Here is a 20,963-nt window from a genome sequence, read left to right as displayed (position 1 = left end):
AAGAGAGGGAAAAAATCTGCAAAATCTTCCGGAAATAGCTGTATCCCCTGTTGAGTGAGTGCTGTATGGTCCTCTCCCACTCACACAGGCTCATTTCACTCTCCAGCCTCTCTGCATCTGAGCTGGCCTGCTCCAGCCTTCTCCCTTTCTCTGGCTCGCTCGCACGCTCCCCCACTCTCTCTCTCTCTCTCTCTCTGGGTGATGTCATTGTGTTATTGCTTGTCTATTCGCCCTGCCCAGCTGCTCTCAGACAGCATTAGCTATCACACATCTGCCTGACCCTCCCTCCTACCGCACACACACAAGCATTCACACACATGCACGCACGTTCATTCGTTCACACAGTCAGCATCTACATGCAGAGCACAGACACAATTTACACATTATATTGTCCCTGCATGTGGCAATGACAGAAAGACAGAGCTTCCCACCATAAGACATACCGTAGGCAATTACTGCAAAAGCAAAGCATGCATGCCTGCGGCCATTTTTAACAAAGACCATCAATTAATTATTTAGTGAAGAGAGTCAATACACATCATATTTTAGCTACTATACATTAACATCAATATTTCACATTTATGGGACTGAATTGTGCTGCCAGTATATTAAGACAAAGCAGCTGCGACTTTGACAAAATGCAATGAATTATCAGTGGTTGTAGAGATGTAAAACATTTGAGAAAAGCCCACTATACCTGAAATGTCCTATCTCTCTGCTCTCTACACTTCTGATTTCATAATGGGATGATGATGACTGAGAGCCGGGACTTGACTGAGGAACATGAACTCTTTGACAATCTTTTCTTGTTTCGAATGTGAGAGAGTCACACCTCAAGGGAAACTCGTTTATTAATTAGTATTGTGCAATATGGGGTGCTGTGACGTTAGAAAACCCAATTTCCCTTTGGTGTTGACGTCAATGCCCCCAGTATCGCGTCCAAACTGCATCCTCTGTCACAGGCAACAAATAACAGGAAGTACTCTCCTCTGCTGTGTGGTTGGTGTGTGTTCTGTGTGTGTACTGTAAGTGTTCACCACTCATCCCCCTACAGTATATAGAATACAAAGGTTTGTACTTAATCCATAACTACTAAAGGAAATAATAATTTAGCAAATGGTTTGGCACTGCACCTAAGTCAATAATAAGGAAAAAGCAATAATGAATGTGCACCTGTCAACAATAAAGTAGATGAAATTAACTTATTTTCTAACTAGCATATGTAAAATTGTAATGAATGAATCAATTTATTTTTGCTATAGAATATGAAAACAATTCATATTCAGATTGACTATATAGACCCTTTTCCAGTACACAACACACTGACGTCAAGCACAGATGCGCACGACTGCTGGCGGCAATAAGAAAGCCATCGCCCATTCAACATTGTCACGTCCTGACCCTAGTAAGATGTAATTTTCTATAGTAGAGTAGGTCAGGGCGTGACAGGGGGTGTTTTGTGTTTTTCTATGTTTTCTATTTCTATGTTTAAGTTCTAAAATTGTTTGGGTTAATCTCCAATTGGAGGCAGCTGATCCTCGTTTTTTTTCTTCCTATTTTGTGGGTTATTATCTTTTGAGTAGTGTTTGTTTCGCTCTGCGGCATGGTTTGTTGTTGTTGTTGTTGTATATTCAGTTATTTAGTGTATTGCATTACGTTTCACGAATAAATAAAAATGTGGAACTACAAACACGCTGCACCTTGGTCCGCTCCTTCAAACAGCCGTGACAAACAGCCTAGATTTACGGTTGTATTACTTCTAAACAAAATTACTTTTTTGGGTTCTCATAATATGCTTACAATGATGTTTTGATTCTTGCTTGAATAGTCGCTAAGATTATATTTGGATGTGTTCTTTGCAAAATACCTATTTTGGATGCAGCAGTTGTTAGCTAAAATGCTAACTCTCATTGATATACAGTAGGTTGTAGCAAAAGCTAGCCAAGAGACATTTTACTGGTTGAAGTGTTTTTTAAGTATAATGCAGTTGATTTGCGATGATGACAAACATTATATTAAGCAGGACATTATGCAGGACAAAAGTTGTATGAAATGCTTTTTTTTGCTGGCGTTCTATAAGAACTCCCCCTTGTTCTGACACCAACTTGCGCACATCGCCCTCATGCTGCTATGTTTGCAAACACAGAAAGGGGTCTATGAGTTCAAATCATTCGGTGTGATGGGGAAATATGGCCACGGCATGTGACTCATGTCCAATAATGGTAGAATGTAACATCCGATGTCCAAATGCACACATTGATTGCATTTGTCATGAAACAGGCAAAAACTAACAAAGCTAACAATACATTTCTACTGAGAATTACTCCCAGTAACAATCCCAGCCCGTCCCATCTGTGTGACCTCTCTCCCCATGTCTCCCCCTTACCCACCCCTCTCTCTCGAGATCTATCCACCGTCTTCTAAAGGCGCCTACTGAAGGAGATCAGACCTTTTAGCTCCCTACTCTAAACTCTTAGAAAGAAATGTGCTATCTAGAACCTAAACTGGTTCTTCGGCTGTCCCCATAGGAGAACCCTTTGAAGAACAGTTTTAGGTTCCAGGTAGAACCGTTTTGGACTCCAGGTAGAACCCTTTTGGGTTCCATGTAGGACCCTTTCCACAGAGGGTTTTTACCTGAAACCAAAAAGGGTTCTCCTATGGGGACAACCGAAGAACCCTTTTGGAACCCTTTTTTTCTAAGAGTGTAGTCCTCTCTCATTCTCTCACTTTCACATTACCACAGAAGGGGGAAGAGTCATCTCAGAAAGCCACAACAAAGTGGGTTAAGCAGGGATTTGTTCTGCTCACCTTTCTGGGAAAAATATTTTGTCACGCAGCAGATAATCAAACCCAAGGTCATATTATCAGACACACAGGAAGTGGACTTAGAATATTAATAGAGTGAAATACAATCATAAATCTGAAGCCATTCTGCTCTGGAACACTGCACTACTCAGCTCAAGTGATACAGTGACCTCAAAGTATTCATACCCCTTGACATATTCTACATTTTGTTGTGTTACAGCCTGAAGTCAAAATGCATTAAATATGTTTTTTCTTACCCATCTACACGCAATACCCCATAATGACAAAGTGAAATTATGTTTTTAGAAATGTTTGCACATTTATTAAAAATGAAATACAGAAATATCTCACACACTTAAGTATTCACACCCCTGAGTCTATACTTTGTAGAAGCACCTTTGGCACTGATTACAGCTGTGAGTATTTCTGGGTAAGTCTCGAAGAGCTTTCCACACCTGGATTGTGCAACATTTGCCCATTATTTAAAAAAGGTATCAAGCTCTGTGAAATTGGTTGTTGATCATTGCTAGACAAAAATTGTCAAGGCTTGCAATAGATTTTCAAGTAGAATTAGGTCAAAACTGTAACTCAGCCACTCAGGAACATTCACTGTCTTCTCGGTAAGCAACTCCAGTGTAGGTTTGGCCTTGTGTTTTAGGTTATTGTCCTGCTGAAAGGTGAATTAATCTCCCAGTGTCTGATGGAAAGCAGACTGAACCAGGTTTTCCTTTAGGATTGTGCCTGTCCTTAGCTCCATTCCGTTTCTTTTTTACCCTGTAAAACTCCCCAGTCCTTAACGATTACAAGCATACCCATAACATGATGTAGCCACCACTATGCTTGAAAATATGAAGAGTGGTACTTAGTAATGTGTTGTATTGGATTTGCCCCAACCATAAAACGTTGTATTCAGGGCAAAAGGTTCATTGCTTTGCCACATTTTTTGAAATATTACTTTAGTGCCTTATTGCTGTAACACCCTGGCCATAGAGAGGGGTTTTTGTTCTTTATTTTGGTTAGGCCAGGGTGTTACTGTCACGTCCTGGCCAGTATAGGGGTTAATTGTTATTGTAGTTTGGTCAGGACGTGGCAGAGGGTATTTGTTTTATGTGGTTCAGGGTGGTGTTTTTGTAGTAAGGGCATTTGATTTAGTATTCCGGGGGTTTTTGGGCACTGTTTGAGATTCATGTATTCTATGTTTAGTCTAGGTAGTCTGTTTCTATGTTGAGTTAATTGGGGTGGACTTCCAATTGAAGGCAGCTGTGTGGTGTTGCCTTTGATTGGAAGTCCTATATTAGTTGGGTGTGTTTGTCTGTGTGTTTGTGGGAGATTGTTCTGTGTTTAGCCTTGTGCCTTGCCAGACTGTTTGTTGATCGTTCGTTCTCTTTTTGTTATTTTGGTGTTCATTTTGGAATTTATTAAAAGTCAAGATGAGCATACACATACCTGCGGCATTTTGGTCCTCCTTAACCAACGACAACCGTGACAGAATCTCCCACCAAAAATGGACCAAGCAGCAGAGGAAGGAGCAAGGGGAATTCGGTGAGGACCGGGAACGCTACCGAGGAACGCGACTGGCGTTTAAACCGGAGAGGCAGCCCCAATAATTTTTTTGGGGGGGCACACGGACAGATCGGCGGAGCCGAGGATGGAACCAGAGCTAGTGAGGGGAAAAGTGGAGGAAAGAGAAACAGAGACTATAAGGAAGTTGATGGGAAAATTGGAGGAGAAAAGGATGAGAGAGCTACTGTGTTGGTGTTTTAGGCACGACATTCACCCTACAGAGCGTGTCCTAATGTTATCACCTGGAGTAGCGTTTATTAATAGTCCTGAGGTGCGTGCTAGCTGTCTGGTGAAGATAATACCAGCACCACGCACCAGGCATCCAGTTCGTCAGCCCAATCCGACTCGTCCTGTTCCCGCTCCCCGCACTAGCCTGGAGGTGCGTGTTCCCAAGCCGATACCTCCAGTACCAGCGCCACGCATCGGGCTTTTAGTGCGTCAGCCCAGTCTGGCTCGTCCTGTTCCCGCTCCCCGCACTAGCTCTGAGGTGCGTGTTCCCAGGCTGATACGTCCAGTACCAGCACCACGCACCAGGCTTCAAGTGCGTCATCCCAGTCAGACGTCGCCAGAACTGCCCGTCAGTCAACAGTCACCAGAGCTGCCCGCCAGTCAACAGTCGCCAGAGCTGCCCGCCAGTCAACAGTCGCCAGAGCCGCCCGCCAGTCGTAAGTCGCCAGAGCCGCCCGCCAGTCGTAAGTCGCCAGAGCCGCCCGCCAGTCGTAAGTCGTCAGAGCCGCCCGCCAGTCGTAAGTCGCCAGAGCCGCCCGCCAGTCGTAAGTCGCCAGAGCCACCCGCCAGTCGTAAGTCGCCAGAGCCGCCCGCCAGTCGTAAGTCGCCAGAGCCGCCCGCCAGTCGTAAGTCGCCAGAGCCGCCCGCCAGTCAGGAGCCGCCAGAGCCGCCCGCCAGTCAGGAGCCGCCAGAGCCGCCCGCCAGTCAGGAGCCGCCAGAGCCGCCCGCCAGTCAGGAGCCGCCAGAGCCGCCCGCCAGTCAGGAGCCGCCAGAGCGGCCCGACTGCCCTCCGGTTCTGCCAGAGCGGCCCGACTGCCCTCCGGTTCTGCCAGAGCGGCCCGACTGCCCTCCGGTTCTGCCAGAGCGGCCCGACTGCCCTCCGGGTCTGCCAGAGCGGCCCGAATGCCTTCCGGGTCTGCCAGAGCGGCCCGAATGCCTTCCGGGTCTGCCAGAGCGGCCCGACTGCCTTCCGGGTCTGCCAGAGCGGCCCGACTGTCCTCCGGGTCTGCCAGAGCGGCCCGACTGTCCTCCGGCCCAGCCCGAGTGGCCCGTCCACCCGGAGCTGCCGGGGTGGGTCGTCTGCCCGGAACTGCCAGATCCAGAGCCACCTCCAGATATAGGTGGGTTGGGGAGGGGGGGTGTAGCACAGTGCCGTCGTTGACGGCAGCCACCCTCCCTTCCCTCCCTTTAGTTTAGGGGGATTTTTTGTTGTTGTTTGGGGTTTTTGTTATTTTTGAGGTGCTTCCGGGGTTAGCACCTTTAGGGGGGGGTACTGTCACGTCCTTGCCAGTATAAGGGTTAATTGTTATTGTAGTTTGGTCAGGACGTGGCAGAGGGTATTTGTTTTATGTGGTTCAGGGTGGTGTTTTTGTAGTAAGGGATTTAGTATTCCGGGGGTTTTTGGGCACTGTTTGAGATTCATGTATTCTATGTTTAGTCTAGGTAGTCTGTTTCTATGTTGAGTTAATTGGGTTGGACTTCCAATTGAAGGCAGCTGTGTGGTGTTGCCTTTGATTGGAAGTCCTATATTAGTTGGGTGTGTTTGTCTGTGTGTTTGTGGGAGATTGTTCTGTGTTTAGCCTTGTGCCTTGCCAGACTGTTTGTTGATCGTTCGTTCTCTTTTTGTTATTTTGGTGTTCATTTTGGAATTTATTAAAAGTCAAGATGAGCATACACATACCTGCAGCATTTTGGTCCTCCTTAACCAACGACAACCGTGACAGTTACATTGGGTGGGCGTTCTATGTTCATTTTTCTATGTTTTTGTATTTCTTTGTTTTGGGCCGTGTGTGACTCCCAATCAGGCACAGCTGTAGTTCGTTGTTGCTGATTGGGAGTCACACATAAGGAGCCTGTTTTTCCTTTGGGTTTTGTAGGGGGATTGTTTCTGTTTCGTGTTTGCACCTGACAGTACTGTTTGGCTGTCGGTTTTCTTGTTTTTGTATAGTGTTCACGTTGTTTAATAAATTCCTGAAAATGAACACTAACTCCGCTGCACCTTGGTCTACTCTCTCTTCTGATGGCCGTTACAATTGCAAACAGGATGCATGTTTTGGAATATTTTTTATACTGTACAGGCTTCCTTCTTTTCACTCTGTCAATTAGGTTAGTATTGTGGAGTAACTACACTCACAGCCATTCAACTCTGAGACTGTTTTAAAGTCACCATTGGCCGCATGGTGAAATCCCTGAGCAGTTTCCTTCTTCTCCGGCAACTGAGTTAGAAAGAATGCCTGTATCTTTGTAGTGACTGGGTGTATTGATACACCATCCAAATTGTAATTCATAACTCAAAGGGATATTCAATGTCTGCTTTTTTTTATTTTTAACCATCTACCAATAGGTGACCTTCTTTGCGAGGCATTGGAAAACCTCCCTGGTCTTTGTAATTGAATCTGTGTTTGAAATGCACTGCTTAAGAGACCTTACAGATAGTTGTATGTGTGGGGTACAGAGATATGGTAGTAATTCAAAAACCATGTTAAACACTATTATTGCACACAGAGTGAGTCCATGCAACTTATTAGTCTAAACATTTTGAAAAAACATATTTCCACTTTGACATTATGGGGTTTTGTGTGTAGGCCAGTGTAGGCCTTTAAATTCAGGCTGTAGTACAACAAAATGTAGAATAATTCAAGGGGTGTGAATACTTTCTGAAGATGCTGTAGATTAGAAAGCCAGTGGGCCTAATATAAACTTTCAAAAATTTGAATTAACAGGCTTTTTCAAGAATAATTAGAATGGCCAACATACTCGCAACACACTGTGCATGGGCCGAGTTAGATATGTATTCATGCAATTATTCCACAGTGACCTACATTACAGTACACAAACAACAACTAATGCTTTTAGGTTAGGCTTTGTATCCAATCATGTGATTTTTTTTTGTAAAAATAAAATAAAAATTAACCTTTATTTAGGAGAGCATGTTAACATGGATGACCAAATCATTTACTGAATCACCTATTATCTAAGTAGAGGGAAATCAACCAACTAAAACATGCCACCCACTCATCCAAGGCAGAGCAGAACTCCATGGCTAGCTGCTCATACTGTAATACGCTGTAAAAACAAGTTTATTTGAGCTTAAATTGGATAAAGCCACAAAACAACCTGGTGACTTCCTCCAACAACCCAGACTTTGAGATGAAAGACAAACTTTTGGTTTTGCCCCACAATATATCACCTTAGTCCACAGTAATTCCTCAGCGGGCATAGTCTTGTTACTGCTCATGACATGGAGACATGGTTATTATGACACTAATTGAAAAAGCAACACTGGGAACTTTTGATTACAATTCAAAAGGTCACATTCAAATGTCAAAAAACAGCTTGGTTCATTTGCAAAGGCCAGCATTTGTGGAGGTGGAAGTTGAAAAGGCTTAGCGCACCATAAAATTGATTGTGCAAGGCAAAAATGACAAATGCACTAGATTTAAAGAGTGCGTACACTCAGAGATACAATAGAAAACAGATACAATACACTGTACATGCAGTAAACATAGGAATTATGAGAGGCAGCAATAGACTCACCTATATCTCAGACATTTGGAGAGCAGAGTGAAGATGCCCTGACTTGAACAATAACCCAGAAACCTACAACTCAAAATCAAAAGCAATAAAGGAAGTTCAGAGTATGTGAGAGAGCATACCGGCTTGATGAGCATAAGACCCTTCTGCAAGTCATAGACTGAATGAACAAACTCGCTCCAGCAATGGCAACAAGCCACAGTTAACACAAGTTACACACAAAAAAACATACACACATGCCAACTCCTCGACAACCAATCACATCACTTGGTTGTTTGTGGCATAGGAGAATTGAGAAGTTACTGATAAACCAAATGTCATCAATATGTAGGATGTGGCTGATGACTAATAGGAGAGTAGCATCAGACCATACTACTAACTCGGTCTACCACTTCTATGATAAGTGGGAGGAGAGTGAAAACAGGCTCCACAATATATCATCAGATTAATATAAATCTATCAAAAAAGTAAGCAGCATTTCAGACCTGACAGGCTTCTTTATAACACATCTAAATAAAAAAGTGAATGTAGACTTTTAATACACACTGCAGACAAAATGAAAAAACTTTTCTGATCAAATTGAATGCATCTGTATCTGTAACACTTACTGTGTGTTTGGAAATGCAACTCATTTGTTTGCACTGCAATACAAGGAGCTAATATTCACCTGGTTTTCAGCGTGCTGTACCACTGCAATACAAGGAGCTAATATTCACCTGGTTTTCAGCGTGCTGTACCACTGCAATACAAGGAGCTAATATTCACCTGGTTTTCAGCGTGCTGTACCACTGCAATACAAGGAGCTAATATTCAACTGGTTTTCAGCGTGCTGTACCACTGCAATACAAGGAGCTAATATTCACCTTGTTTTCAGCGTGCTGTACCACTGCAATCAACAGTGGAATAAGTCAGGCTGTGCATGCACTATGTCTCATTACCAACCATTACAGAGCCCAGAGATGTGATAACAAGGTGCAAACACACTCTCTGAGAACTCAGGCTGTTTCTATGTAACTCATTCACAAGGGAAACTATCATACATGGGGCCTGTGGAAACAGCTGGGTTTCTAAAGTCACAAATCCTCCACTTTTAAAACAGCCCAGGTTTAAACCTGTTGTTACATTGCAGTTATAAAGAAGACAATGTCTGTGTATGTGCATGTATACTATCTACATTTATTATTCTTGTATAGGTGATGAATTTCAAATAGATGATAAAGCACAGAAGTAAAATTACAGTATTTGTTCATACAGTACTCTAACCCTCAAAGGTCACAGGAACTACTGTTGTTCCTGTGACATTTAACAGTGTTATTTAGCAACTCAAAATAAACACTGATGGATAGCTACATTACGTACACCACAAAAAGAATTGCTTATGACTTTATGAAAGAGTGTGACTGATGTTATCAGTGGAAAAACTAGGATTCCTTAAGCAACATTTCTGATTGAATATTCAAGATTGTAGTACTAAAGAAGCACGCTAAATGGACATTGACTCTATTTCTATAACTAGTTGGCTAGTGTGTCATTCTTTCGATTAACAAACCAAAGGAAAAAAACATTATGTAATGAACAGGCAGGGAGCAGGGTCGTTACAATTATTTCACAGGAAACATTTTTACAAACAACTCTTATAAACAAATCTAACGTTATAACTGTCAACTTCAGAAGACTGGGTCAGGGCGGGGCACGGCGCGTGTCGTTTTGATCCGCGCGCGCCTTCACCAATCCGGGCCAAGAGAGGGACGGTTTGAGTTCAAAATTTGCCGATACACTTTAGATGACAACTTGCGCCCATTCCAAGCTAGTTAGCTAAGCTTATTGACATCTTTCTGAAAATACGAAAACGAATCCAGAAGATTGTGTAATATATTTCTGTTTGATTAAACATGTCGAAGAAAGAAATTTACTACTCTGACAAGTACACAGATGAAGCATTCGAGTACAGGTAGGTTGACGTTGTAGCTAGCGTAGCGGCTAACATGCATGCTTCCTTGATATGCTAGCGCAGGCAAGTGTAACGTTAGACAACCCCCAGGTTGATTAGCTAGCTAGCCAACGTTGGATTTGCCAACTTGCTAGCTAGCTTTAGCCGAGAAACAGCTATAATACTTTATTTGGCTAAAATAATAACGATACTTAGCTACTGCTATTACAATGATATTTGTTTGCTTTTAGCTGAAGGCTGTATTCATGTGTTTATTTTGCAGTGAGTAACGTTAACTATCAGGTGACTTGGTTAACGTTAGCTAATAATATCAGCTGTCGTTGCCACATGCCCAAAGTTATTTGGGATACTGCACTGGTACTAAAGTTACATATAAATCACAGAGGCCTTTCTATTTAGCTAGTAACTAAATGAATTGGTTGAACTCAATGTCCCTTTCCTACACAGGCATGTTATGCTACCGAAACAGTTATCCAAGCTGGTGCCCACCTCTCATTTGATGACAGAAGATGAATGGAGGGGTCTGGGGGTGCAGCAGAGCCAGGGCTGGATCCACTACATGATCCACAAGCCAGGTGAGCTATTGACTGATGTTTCATAGAGCAACATCTCAGCATTACTAAGTTATTTGTTTACTTATGTCACAAGTCTTCTCATGACTGTTTATGAACCGATTAATCAGGAATTATTGCTTTTCTGACATCCTCTTTAATACAATTGAAGTACTAGCCATATTGTATTGCCTATTACATGACTCTGACACAAACCATTGACCTCTTTTCCCCCAATCTTATGTTGTCATGATCACATCCCTACAGATGTAAAGCCATTGTTCTGCCATCTGCATGTTTGAAAATAACATAGCTATCTCTGATAGCTTGAAGTGAGTACTGAATAACTTTACTTGTTTTACTTCTAGAGCCGCATATATTGCTTTTCCGAAGACCTCTTCCAAAGGATTGAATGGAAATCATTTTCCACGTCACGGAAAACCGCCTCAGTTGAATTGTATGGTCTTTGTTGACTAAACATGATGTACATCGCTCCATGTGTTTTGGTGTATAGAATAGACCATTTATTTTCAGTTTTTTTAAACTCCTCAAAATATTGGAGGTATGATAGAGGTAGCCCAAGGAGAGTGGAAGGCAGAATGCTCGGCCCTGACTAAGAGATGGTGAGCAGTTCTGCTTTGATAAGTGGCAACAATATGAAGATGGAATTTCTCTCATGAGACTTTACCGAGCTTGAATAACATTTGCTACACTTTTATTGATGTTTACTTGTCAATATATGTTGTATTAATGAGCATAGTGGTCAAATGTAGTTATTTTTTTTCTTGAACATGGAATATTTTATTCAAAAATGAAATGTTTTTATTTTATTTGTTTTTCTGTGTGTGTGATATATTCTTATCAGACAGTATACATTTTGACTGACTAGAGTCACATTTCTGTTCATTCTAAATAGCACTGTTGCTGGATAGTACGTAAATACAATATATTTCTTTACTTTCTGTGTGGAATGTGTATATGTTCTTTTTCTGTATCTAAACGTCATATTTTAGAATAAGCCAGCACGGCAGTAGAAATGGTTCTCATTTGTCACCTCATCGAGTTGTTTGTTTTGCAGATAAATCCAACCTTGGTTAGGCCTAGTCCCATATGACGGAGGAACATGGTTGTGTAGTCAGCTACATTGACCACCAGTGGGGTGACAAACTCTGTGTTTGATGCCCAGGGAGAATGCTGGGGCCCGGGGCTTGTGGACAATCACCTTCTCAGGGTTACGAGTTCCAGGGCCAGGCTTTAGAGTGGCATCGTTGGGGAAGCCATGGTGACCTAGCATGGAGAAAGCTGGTTGCCTGGGCATGTAGACACTTGGATCTGTACTGTTGTATCTACCAGGGCCTGGGGTCTTGGACATGCCCTCTGAGGACCCCCTGGCTAGCTTGGTGGGGGCCCATGAGAGCAGGAAGACAGTGTTTGTTAGGCGCTGAGTCACTGCTACTGCGAGTGTGGAAGCACATGTTATAGGATGGGGGTCTGCACTGGATGTTGCATGGAGGAGCATTCTCAGGGCTATATGCCCCTAGTCCAGGAGTCTGGAAAAGCCCTGTTGGTGGAAATGGCTGCAGTTAGCTTTGGCTTTCTAAAAACAAGCAACATTTTTAAGTGGAATGCAATAGGTTAGTTTAGAGTATGCATATTTGTGAAGTACGTTCATGAAGTTTAGATACAACAGCAGAAGGCAAGGCTTGAGCTGTCACATCCAGCTGTATCTTGTTGCCCTACTTTTGTAAGTGGCCTATAAACTGCCACACTCAACAAGGTCTTTATGTAGTTAACATCTCTATCAGGAAAATCTACATTTTCACATATCTAATAAATAGCGCCCTGAGACTGTAGTCCTCTTGTAGGATGCTTTTGGTCTTTGTCAAATAAAAACATGGTTATACTTGATTTATTACAATGTTATAGGCACATTAAAACATGAAATCAGCTCTGAATTAAAAGTGTATTTACCTGAAGTTGGTGGGAACTTACTTGATTGTCCTCTCACTTTGCCCAGCGTGGAGTATGCAGTGTTGCCGTCCCTGCCCGAAATGGGTGGTTTTTGCATCAATGTAATACTGAGGCTGTCGTCAACACCTTACACTACACAAACATACAAGAGAAACAATCAAATAACTAGCTGACATACAATACTGTAGTAAGTTTGCCAGTACCCCAAGGACAGTGTCACATTCGGCTAATAAGTGGTATACTGTACTGTTGTAGGCTGGTTCACAGTTTGAAAAGTGTTTGGGGTGTCTCCCCTTAGTGGATTTACATTGGTATTACATTCAATATTCCCTTTCATGAGCAACTACTTGTTGGGGTAGTTTTCCATAGACCACTTAGGACTCTTGAATAGAGTAGCATGCCATGTTTAAAGCTTGGGATCTCTTTTGTGACCTCTGTAGTACTCACAATTGTTGCTTATTCTGCCGTGGAAGGAGTAAGCAGGGCTGGTTGGCTTGGTGAAGTCATGGCTGATGAAAGCAATGGTCAGTGGCAGAGCATAATGCCCAGGTCCTGGCCCTGTGGGATAGATATTTTACACAATAGATTGAGGACCTGTGTCTGCGCACACACACCAGTTTAAATATGAACAAAAAAGATTGTCTATTTCACACGTTACATGATATCTGGTGTAGGGATGAATACGCTGCAAAGGTTAACGCGAAGACGGGCCTGAGGATATAAACCACATATTTGCATCTGGCTGGTGCAAATTAGGCATGCTACAGTAGGTCATCAAAACAGCTGACTTTCACAGCCAGAGACATAGTGCTGCAGGGAGTACACTAAGAGTTGCTCCACCATTTCTGTGCCTTTTGGGAAGTGTAACTTGGTAAAAAAATATATATTTCAGCAACTTTTAACATTCTGTCATAAAGAGCACGTTCAACTTTATAAAAAACCAGTTTTCCCATCTAGAGGTTATTAAATAAAAACCTAATGACTATAGTAAGTGCCAAATAAAGTAAAAGGGTTGACAATTTCATACTTAAATCAGTCATAATTCTCCTTGTGACGGGGAATGGAAGCTTGGTGTGGCAATTAAATGCAAGCTTCACATTTTTTTAAATTGTTAAAATATTTCTAGCCTGTGGGTTGATGTTATGCTCGACCCACTTTGTTTTCCACTAGAAAATGGCCAAAACCAGCTCATTTGCTTTTACACTATGATTTGACTATTAGATGTTAAATTGTTCACCATATTAAAACAGTTAAGTTCACATAACAGGGTTGACCTTAAAATGAGGGACAGACATATGTGAATCACTAATCACATGAAATAAATAATCTTTTGAAATGACTTTCTCAAAGCAGTAATATAACGGGCTTTAAAATGATGGTGAACATTTTGAGAAATCTTGGGATTAAGTTGGTTAAAATCTTCCTAGAAGTCACAGAGGGATGTCAAGTCTTTATTCATACACACAATCATTAATTTAATTCTTTATGTGGTCTATATTAAAGGAAACTTCATTCAATATAACTTTTAAAGTAAAATATTGAAGACACACATTTTGTGGAACGAACCAAGATACAACCTGGAGAATAACATTAAGTCAGCATACAAATGTTCATATGCCTGTGCACACTGCACAAGCAGAGCTACTGGGAACGGAGAACATTAACACTGAATAAAGCGAGTTACATAGACTGCTCTATTCAATCAATAATAAGATGGCATTTGACAATACAGTATGCACAAAAACACAGGTATAGGGAGCATACTACTGTAGATGTGGACAGAAACAGGCTCTAGAGATGCTTCATAGCCAGCAGGTCTTCCTCTCTCCTTAGTGAGGTGATCTTCTGTGTCAGATGGATGTCAGCTCTCCACTCAGCAGGAACATCTCCCAAGTCCTGAGTTAAATACAGTATGGAGCTCGCCTATTCAGAAGTGCATACCTTAAAACAGTCTGTGCAGTTCATCAATCCAAAATAAGATCCATTACCATCAAATAGGGCTGGGCGATATGGCCAAAATATATCACAATATTTTTCTCATTTTTTACAGTATAGCGGTATTTTATGTTTCTAAATCAGAAAAGTTCTTATGTTTTATGAGTAGTGCATGACCCGAGAATGGCAACAAATTCATTCTAAGCTTTCTCCATTCTGATTATACTTAACCAAACTAGGACAAAACTGACAGGGAAGTAGTCCAATTTGTAGAACGTTTTATTTATTTAGCACTGTATTAAATTACCTTTATAGACAGTATAGTAAAATCTATACCGGTATACCTTAAAAGACGATATATCGCCCAGACCTACATCAAAGGCCCATAAAGACCATAAAAAATAGAGCATCTTGTTTAGAAGGGCCTTTAAAATGAACAAATGTTTGATCTCGCTCCAATGCTGAGTCTCCAACTAGTCCATCATCTCAGCCAGTTAAATGGCAGCCCAGCTCTGCTGGTGCTTAGAAACAATGTCATCACTCGAATTCACTGTCATGTAACACTATCTCCACAGAGCAACATGAAACCAAGATTCCCCCCTCCTTACTCTTTCACTCTCGCTGTTCATCGCAGCATGGAGGCAGAATATTACACTTCAACCATGCATGCAGTTGCCAGGGAGATGTTCCATGATATTCAGTCTCAGAAACCAGGGCTCCAGCATCGCTTGGTCAGCGAAGTAAGTTTCCCTACTGTACCTTCCCCATTCATACAGCAGACCTCCCACTTGTAATGTAGATATACCATTCACATTTTATATCACAACAGAATCCCTTCGAGACCTGCAAAGCAGTGGATTGAACAAATATTATCCTTCTTGACATAGCACAGTATATGATACACTGAAAGTGAGAAAGACAATGCATATTATAACATATGTAATGTGTAATCTGAGTTTTCCACCACCATTCCTGTAGTTTGATCATACAGTGGGTTCATGACCCATTCAATAACCTCTACATTGAAAAGGCATACCCATGTGCCGTTTTGACCAGGTATTCATTTTAAACAGCAGCAGAAGCACACGCTATAGTTGCCAGAAGCTATATTATAACTGAGAACATTGACAAGTGCCTTAACCAACATTAACAGGCTCCAACTCTCTCCTGGCTGCTGTTTAGGTAACCTGAGTGTGTTGTTAACAGGGGCAAACACACGGGTTGGTCCAGCTGCACACAGCCATTCCAGGGGTCACAGAGTCACAGCCTTCAAAGCAGAGGGTATTCTGAAAGGCCGCAGCGCTTCATAATAACACAGCTAACTGCTGACAGGATGACAGGAAATTCTCCTCAGGCTAAACTACCGTATCAAAGGAAATGGACCAACACAACTCCTTAACCACCAGGTCTGCTCCTCGTTTCCTATGTAACATATAGGCCTATACATATAGGGAATAGAGTTACTGCTACCTGAGGAGAGACTTACAGTAGCATGTAAAGTTAACTGCAAACAGAGACATGGATTGTATACAAAGTTTATTCTCTTGTTTTTCAAAAGCAGCTGTATTGAAAATGGATGTGGGGTTACATTGGTTTAAATGTGGTAAATGTACCGTAGTTCCAAACCTTTATTCTTGTTTTAGGATATCAAGAATCAAAATAGCTTATGTACTGTACAATCAAATCCCTGTCTGTTCAACAGTAAGGTGACAGCTATACCCAAATAGGACTTGTTATGTGGAGATATTGGTAGCTTGGTAAAAATGTTTAGAAGAATTGAGCTGATCTTAATCCTCCAGTTTAAGGCTGCAGAAATTCAGTCTCTAGTAGGTTAACACACCAAATATGTACATAAAGATATCCACTGTACACCTCAGTGTTCGACCTAAGGCTTCCTCAGAATAAGAAAAATAGGTCCATGACATCTTGACATATTTTTTATGAATTAAATGAAGACATTGGTGTAGGTGACAGGACAAAAAGGCAATAGGGGAGGCATTGGAACAAATAAACCAAAAAAAGCACTAGCTACAAATAAATACCACAGATAGAAAAAAACAACAAAACATTTGTTTTAACTCAGGTGTAATTACACCTCCATCTAGAGGTTACAGAAAAACAATGTAAAGGCACTACAGTGAATATCAAAGACGCTATGGTGTCTACTGTTGAATAGGAGACTGGAGATCGAAAAGAGAGAAATACAGAGGGCTGGAGGGGGACTAGCTTAGTAACACACACACACGCACACACACGCGTAGTCCTTAAGTCATTCATATGCGCGCACGCACACACACACACCCCACCATCTCTTCCTTTCAGGATGGGCAGTCCCCACTTTTCCTTCTCTCTCCACCCGCTCTAACATATTAACAAACAATGTACAATTTGGAGATCTGGCTGGTGATGCAGTCAAGGGAAGTTTCTGTGGAGGAGAGGAGAACAGTACACTGAATAAGATCTCTGATGATGTTCATTGCAATTTTATAGAAAGGTATAGATATGCTATCTTTGATGTAGAGCAGTGGAGGCTCCTGAGAGGAGGAAAGGGAGGACCATCCTCCTAAGTGAATTTCATAAATATAGTAAAACATTTAAAAAGTTATCCTTTTTAGATCAAATTATACTAAATATATTCACGTCACCAAATAATTTATTAAAATACAATGAAGGTCTACAGTAGCCTCAACAGCACTCTGTAGGGTAGCACCTTCATGTAGACGGAGGACAGCTAGCTTCCGTTCTCCTCTGGGTAAATTGACTTCAAAACAAAACCTAGGAGGCTCATGGTTCTCACCCCCTTCCATAGACTTACAATAATTATGACAACTTCCGGAGGACGTCCTCCAACCTATCAGAGCTCTTGCAGCATGAACTGACATGTTGTCCACCCAATCAAAGTATCAAAGATTGAGTCTAGTACTGAATGCATAAGCTACAGCTAGCTAGTACTGCAGTGCATAACATGTGGTGAGTAGTTGACTCAAAAAGAGAAAAAGACAATACTTTAACAGTTTTGAACAAATTAATTTCTTCCAAATGAAGGAGAAGCAAGACAGAGGGTTAATTAAAAAAAATCACTTTCAGTTTAACTTACTTAGCTAGCAAATGCAGCCTACGCAAACAGCCTGCTCAAACAGAGGGATGCCATGTTAGCTAGCTGGCTATGACTATCCAACACAACACTGGAACTCTTCCAAGTCAAGGTAAGCTTTTGGTTTCACTAATTTATTTTGCCTCCGGGGCCCGCCGATGTAAGTGCTCAACTGCTTACTGACTGTACACTGTAACGTTACTGCATGATTGTAGCGGGTTTACTAACGCATTAGTTCTATTAGCTATGTTGACTATGACTTCACTTTAGCTAATATGGTGACAATGATGTAGGCTGTGAGTAGCGGTTATGATATGGTTTGGCTTGGATAGGTTTTGTCGTCTGGCCACATATATCTGATGTGTTGTGCATTGAAGTCCACAAGTGAAGTGAAAAGGTGAGAGGAGGAGAGCGCATAGATGCTAGAAGGAATATAACGTGGTTGCTATGAAAGTGAACTGTTTTACGCATGATCAGGGGTGTATTCCGTTGAAAAACTTTTCTTAAATGGAAGAAAACGGAACAGGGATTAACATACCTGAATTTGTCCAATAAAAAACTTGTTTGCAACTTAAAGCACAAGCATTTCGCTATGTATGTGACCAATAACATTTGATTTGACGTAGAGGTATCTGAATACACTTTGTTATTACAGAGGAAATAGACTGAAACAGGTTTGAAGTTAAAAAGTCACAGTTGAGTTAATTTCAAGTCCTATCCACATTACCATTGTGTTAACAGTTCTAACTCAGTGTTGTTGTGCAAACAGAGGGAGAGGTCAGAGGGCCATACCATTGCTCATGGGTGTCCTTTGTGTCCAGTGTGGGTAGCTGGCTATCTGATGGTCTGTCCTGCTCTCCCCCCTGCTCCCCTGCCGCCAGCTCAAAGTGGTCCTCCCCCTCCGCAGCGAAGGGTTCTGAGTCTGGGTCATACTCATAGGAGTAGTAGGACACCTCAGCCATGGAACCCTGCTCTTCCTCACCTACAGCATAAGAGAGAGGGACAGAGAGAGGGACAGAGAGAGGGGAGAAGGGATGTTGAAAAAAATATAAATAATAAAGATATGAGACACTTGTTCACACACATTGTTTTTGAGAGAACAATAGTTTTGGCTAAAAAGTCAAGGGGTATAACAGTATGTTTCTACAGAGAATCTACTAAAAATGAGTTAATTGTACAAAGTGGCCAGTAGGGGTCACTATGTCCTTTAAAAGTTCAGCCTCATGTAAAGCACTGCATGCACACTGCTCCTTTTGGAAATCATATATTTCAGATGACTACACACAATACATTCCATTTATTTTAACCAGTCTCTTAAACATAGTGTTTTGTTGAATTAATCGTGCACTCAGCTCTGATGCTGTTTCACCACTAAGGGAGGAACTGATTCCAAAGTCTCAATGTTTTCACTAAATCTGTTGAGAATGCTGTCAGATTCTTGGCACACAAAATCACATCCATCACAATCTACCTAACCTAATGCTCAGTGTATCTCAGGTCAACAACATATAACAGCTCAGAATTACAGTTTGCACAATGTTCATTGTGTGTAATAATCTGGTTTGATACATGTTTTCTGTACGTGTGTACCGCACTAGAGTTTTAATGGCATTCCTGTGGTGAGGTGTCTTCCAATGTGAAGCATCAGTCTTTGTACTGAGGAGACCTTTGACCTTTGTGGAACTCCATTACAGCTACTGTGAGCTGCAGGCTGGGATCAAGTCAGCGCAGGCCACATCAAACACACGCACGCACGCACGGACTTGAGCCTACTCTATATCACAGCCACGATCCCTGCTACACACCAACATAAAGATATATCTGACCAGGAGTTCTGTAACAAGTTATTTCAGCATGACATCTAAGTGAACCCTGTGGAGGAGCAACACATATCACCTTTAAGAAAAACGATCCACCTAAGTGAAGCCTATACTCCTGTTTATCTGAATGTGAGTAGCCTGTTGACGTGATCCGCTGAGGACTCAGTGCTCTACTTCCCCCTCTCCTCACCTTTCCTGCAGACTGGGACAAGTCCCAACAGCCCCCAGCACACTGCAGGCAGACAGAGTGATCAGACCTGGAGGACAGGAGGGAAGGAAGGGCAGGGGCTCTCATCTACACCTCTAGCTCTTCTACAACACTGATCAAACGCCTTAGACTTATTTTTACCTATAAAAATGATCAAACTCTTTCTAAGCCAGAAGAAGCAGATGCATGTTGGTGGACATATACTTTACAGAGGGTGTAGGGTAGAGCAAACTATTGGAGGCAGTCTGTATGTGAATGTTCTCAGAGGGTTGCATGTGTATAGTCTGAGCTGGAGTAAGCTCCAATCCCTCATACAATACAGATCAATGGATACATGCAGATATACATTTACAGTGGGGACAGTAGAGGTCAGGTGTGTATACAGTGTCTTGAGAGTGGGAACAGAGCAGAGCAGGGTTCCCTACAGTATGAACCGCCTAACACGCCTGCACATGTCAACTCAAGCTTCACTCAGAGGTGATATGCCTGAACTCTCCAGCCCCTGCCTTTGGCTGGCACTCACAACACACACTCCTCAATTCTCACACACACTCCCTCCTGCAGCTGGGAACGGCTGGCATCCAATGAGAGACAGGGGTGGGGGAGGTGTAGAGAGAGGAAAAGAGAGAGTGGTGTGTGAGTGTGTGTCTGTATGAGTGTGTGAGTGCTTTGCCTGGCACTGTATTTACCTTTGTGTACAGGCACAGGAGCTTGCCCTGGTTCCTCGCCTGTTGCAGTCTCTCCGTCCCCCGTGGTGGATTCCGCTGTGTGAACAAAGACACAACACAATGACAACAAGCCAATGTTACACGGACCACATATTAAACTGTACGGTTACAGTACAAGTGTGATATCTTTTCCCGTATTTCCAACTTGGGTGCATATCTCTAAATCACCCATACACAAACAAGCGACATTAGGAAGGTCTAAACATGTATCCGTTCCTTCTGATAATCTACTGTATGAAACATTTGGCACAGGCAGCCTAGTGTTCCCACACAGGTTTTGTCTGTGTCTTTTCCCAATCCGCTCCACAACAAGAAGGCTCCTTTGTTGTTGGTCTGTGCGTCGGAAAGGAATGTGACAGGGTTTTCAAAGGCCTGGACAAAAGCACTCTGTCATTTGGGGTACCCTGTAATATAGCAGCGCTGGGAAGCTCTCCTCACAAACTTCATCCAGCCTGCACCTGAACAGCTGTTACCACAGCCACACACACACACACACACACACACACACACACACACACACACACACACACACACACACACACACCACCCCACCCCACCCCACCCCACCCTTTCTT

General features: G+C 42.3%; 2 protein-coding genes and 1 pseudogene across 2 annotated transcripts in view; 1 reads left to right on the top strand and 2 right to left on the bottom strand.

Annotated features, from left to right (window-relative positions):
• The first annotated feature begins 9,864 nt into the window (after window positions 1-9,864).
• LOC115158272 (cyclin-dependent kinases regulatory subunit 1) lies at window positions 9,865-11,589 on the top strand. Its single transcript, XM_029707021.1, has 3 exons — window positions 9,865-10,081; window positions 10,529-10,656; window positions 11,001-11,589. The coding sequence occupies exons 1-3, from the start codon at window positions 10,023-10,025 to the stop codon at window positions 11,042-11,044; spliced, it is 231 nt and encodes a 76-aa protein (XP_029562881.1). The 5' UTR covers window positions 9,865-10,022; the 3' UTR covers window positions 11,045-11,589.
• LOC115158956 (outer dense fiber protein 3-like) lies at window positions 11,437-13,446 on the bottom strand (annotated as a pseudogene).
• A 2,615-nt stretch (window positions 13,447-16,061) lies between these two features.
• LOC115158271 (C3 and PZP-like alpha-2-macroglobulin domain-containing protein 8) overlaps window positions 16,062-20,963 on the bottom strand; it is a 45,754-nt gene continuing 40,852 nt past the window's right edge. Inside the window, exons 41-43 of the mRNA XM_029707020.1 lie at window positions 20,350-20,424; window positions 18,425-18,614; window positions 16,062-16,963 (exon numbers count right to left, since the gene is read on the bottom strand). Coding sequence (XP_029562880.1) covers window position 16,963; window positions 18,425-18,614; window positions 20,350-20,424 — 266 coding nt within the window. The 3' untranslated portion in view covers window positions 16,062-16,962. The remainder of the gene's footprint in view (window positions 16,964-18,424; window positions 18,615-20,349; window positions 20,425-20,963) is intronic.

This window comes from Salmo trutta, chromosome 22 (genome assembly GCF_901001165.1).
Source record: "Salmo trutta chromosome 22, fSalTru1.1, whole genome shotgun sequence".
In the NCBI taxonomy this organism is placed as follows: Eukaryota; Metazoa; Chordata; class Actinopteri; order Salmoniformes; family Salmonidae; genus Salmo; species Salmo trutta.
The sequence above is the reverse complement of the archived record's forward strand: the minus strand, read 5'-3'. Positions and strand labels throughout refer to the sequence as shown.

What these genes read in the sequence shown, in the direction of transcription:
- LOC115158272 (XM_029707021.1), top strand. Translation starts at nt 10,023, where the DNA reads ATGTCGAAGAAAGAAATTTACTACTCTGACAAGTACACAGATGAAGCA. An exon ending in GATGAAGCATTCGAGTACAG is followed by an intron (nt 10,082 to 10,528) that starts GTAGGTTGACGT and finishes TTTCCTACACAG; the next exon opens with GCATGTTATGCTACCGAAAC. An exon ending in CTACATGATCCACAAGCCAG is followed by an intron (nt 10,657 to 11,000) that starts GTGAGCTATTGA and finishes TTTTACTTCTAG; the next exon opens with AGCCGCATATATTGCTTTTC.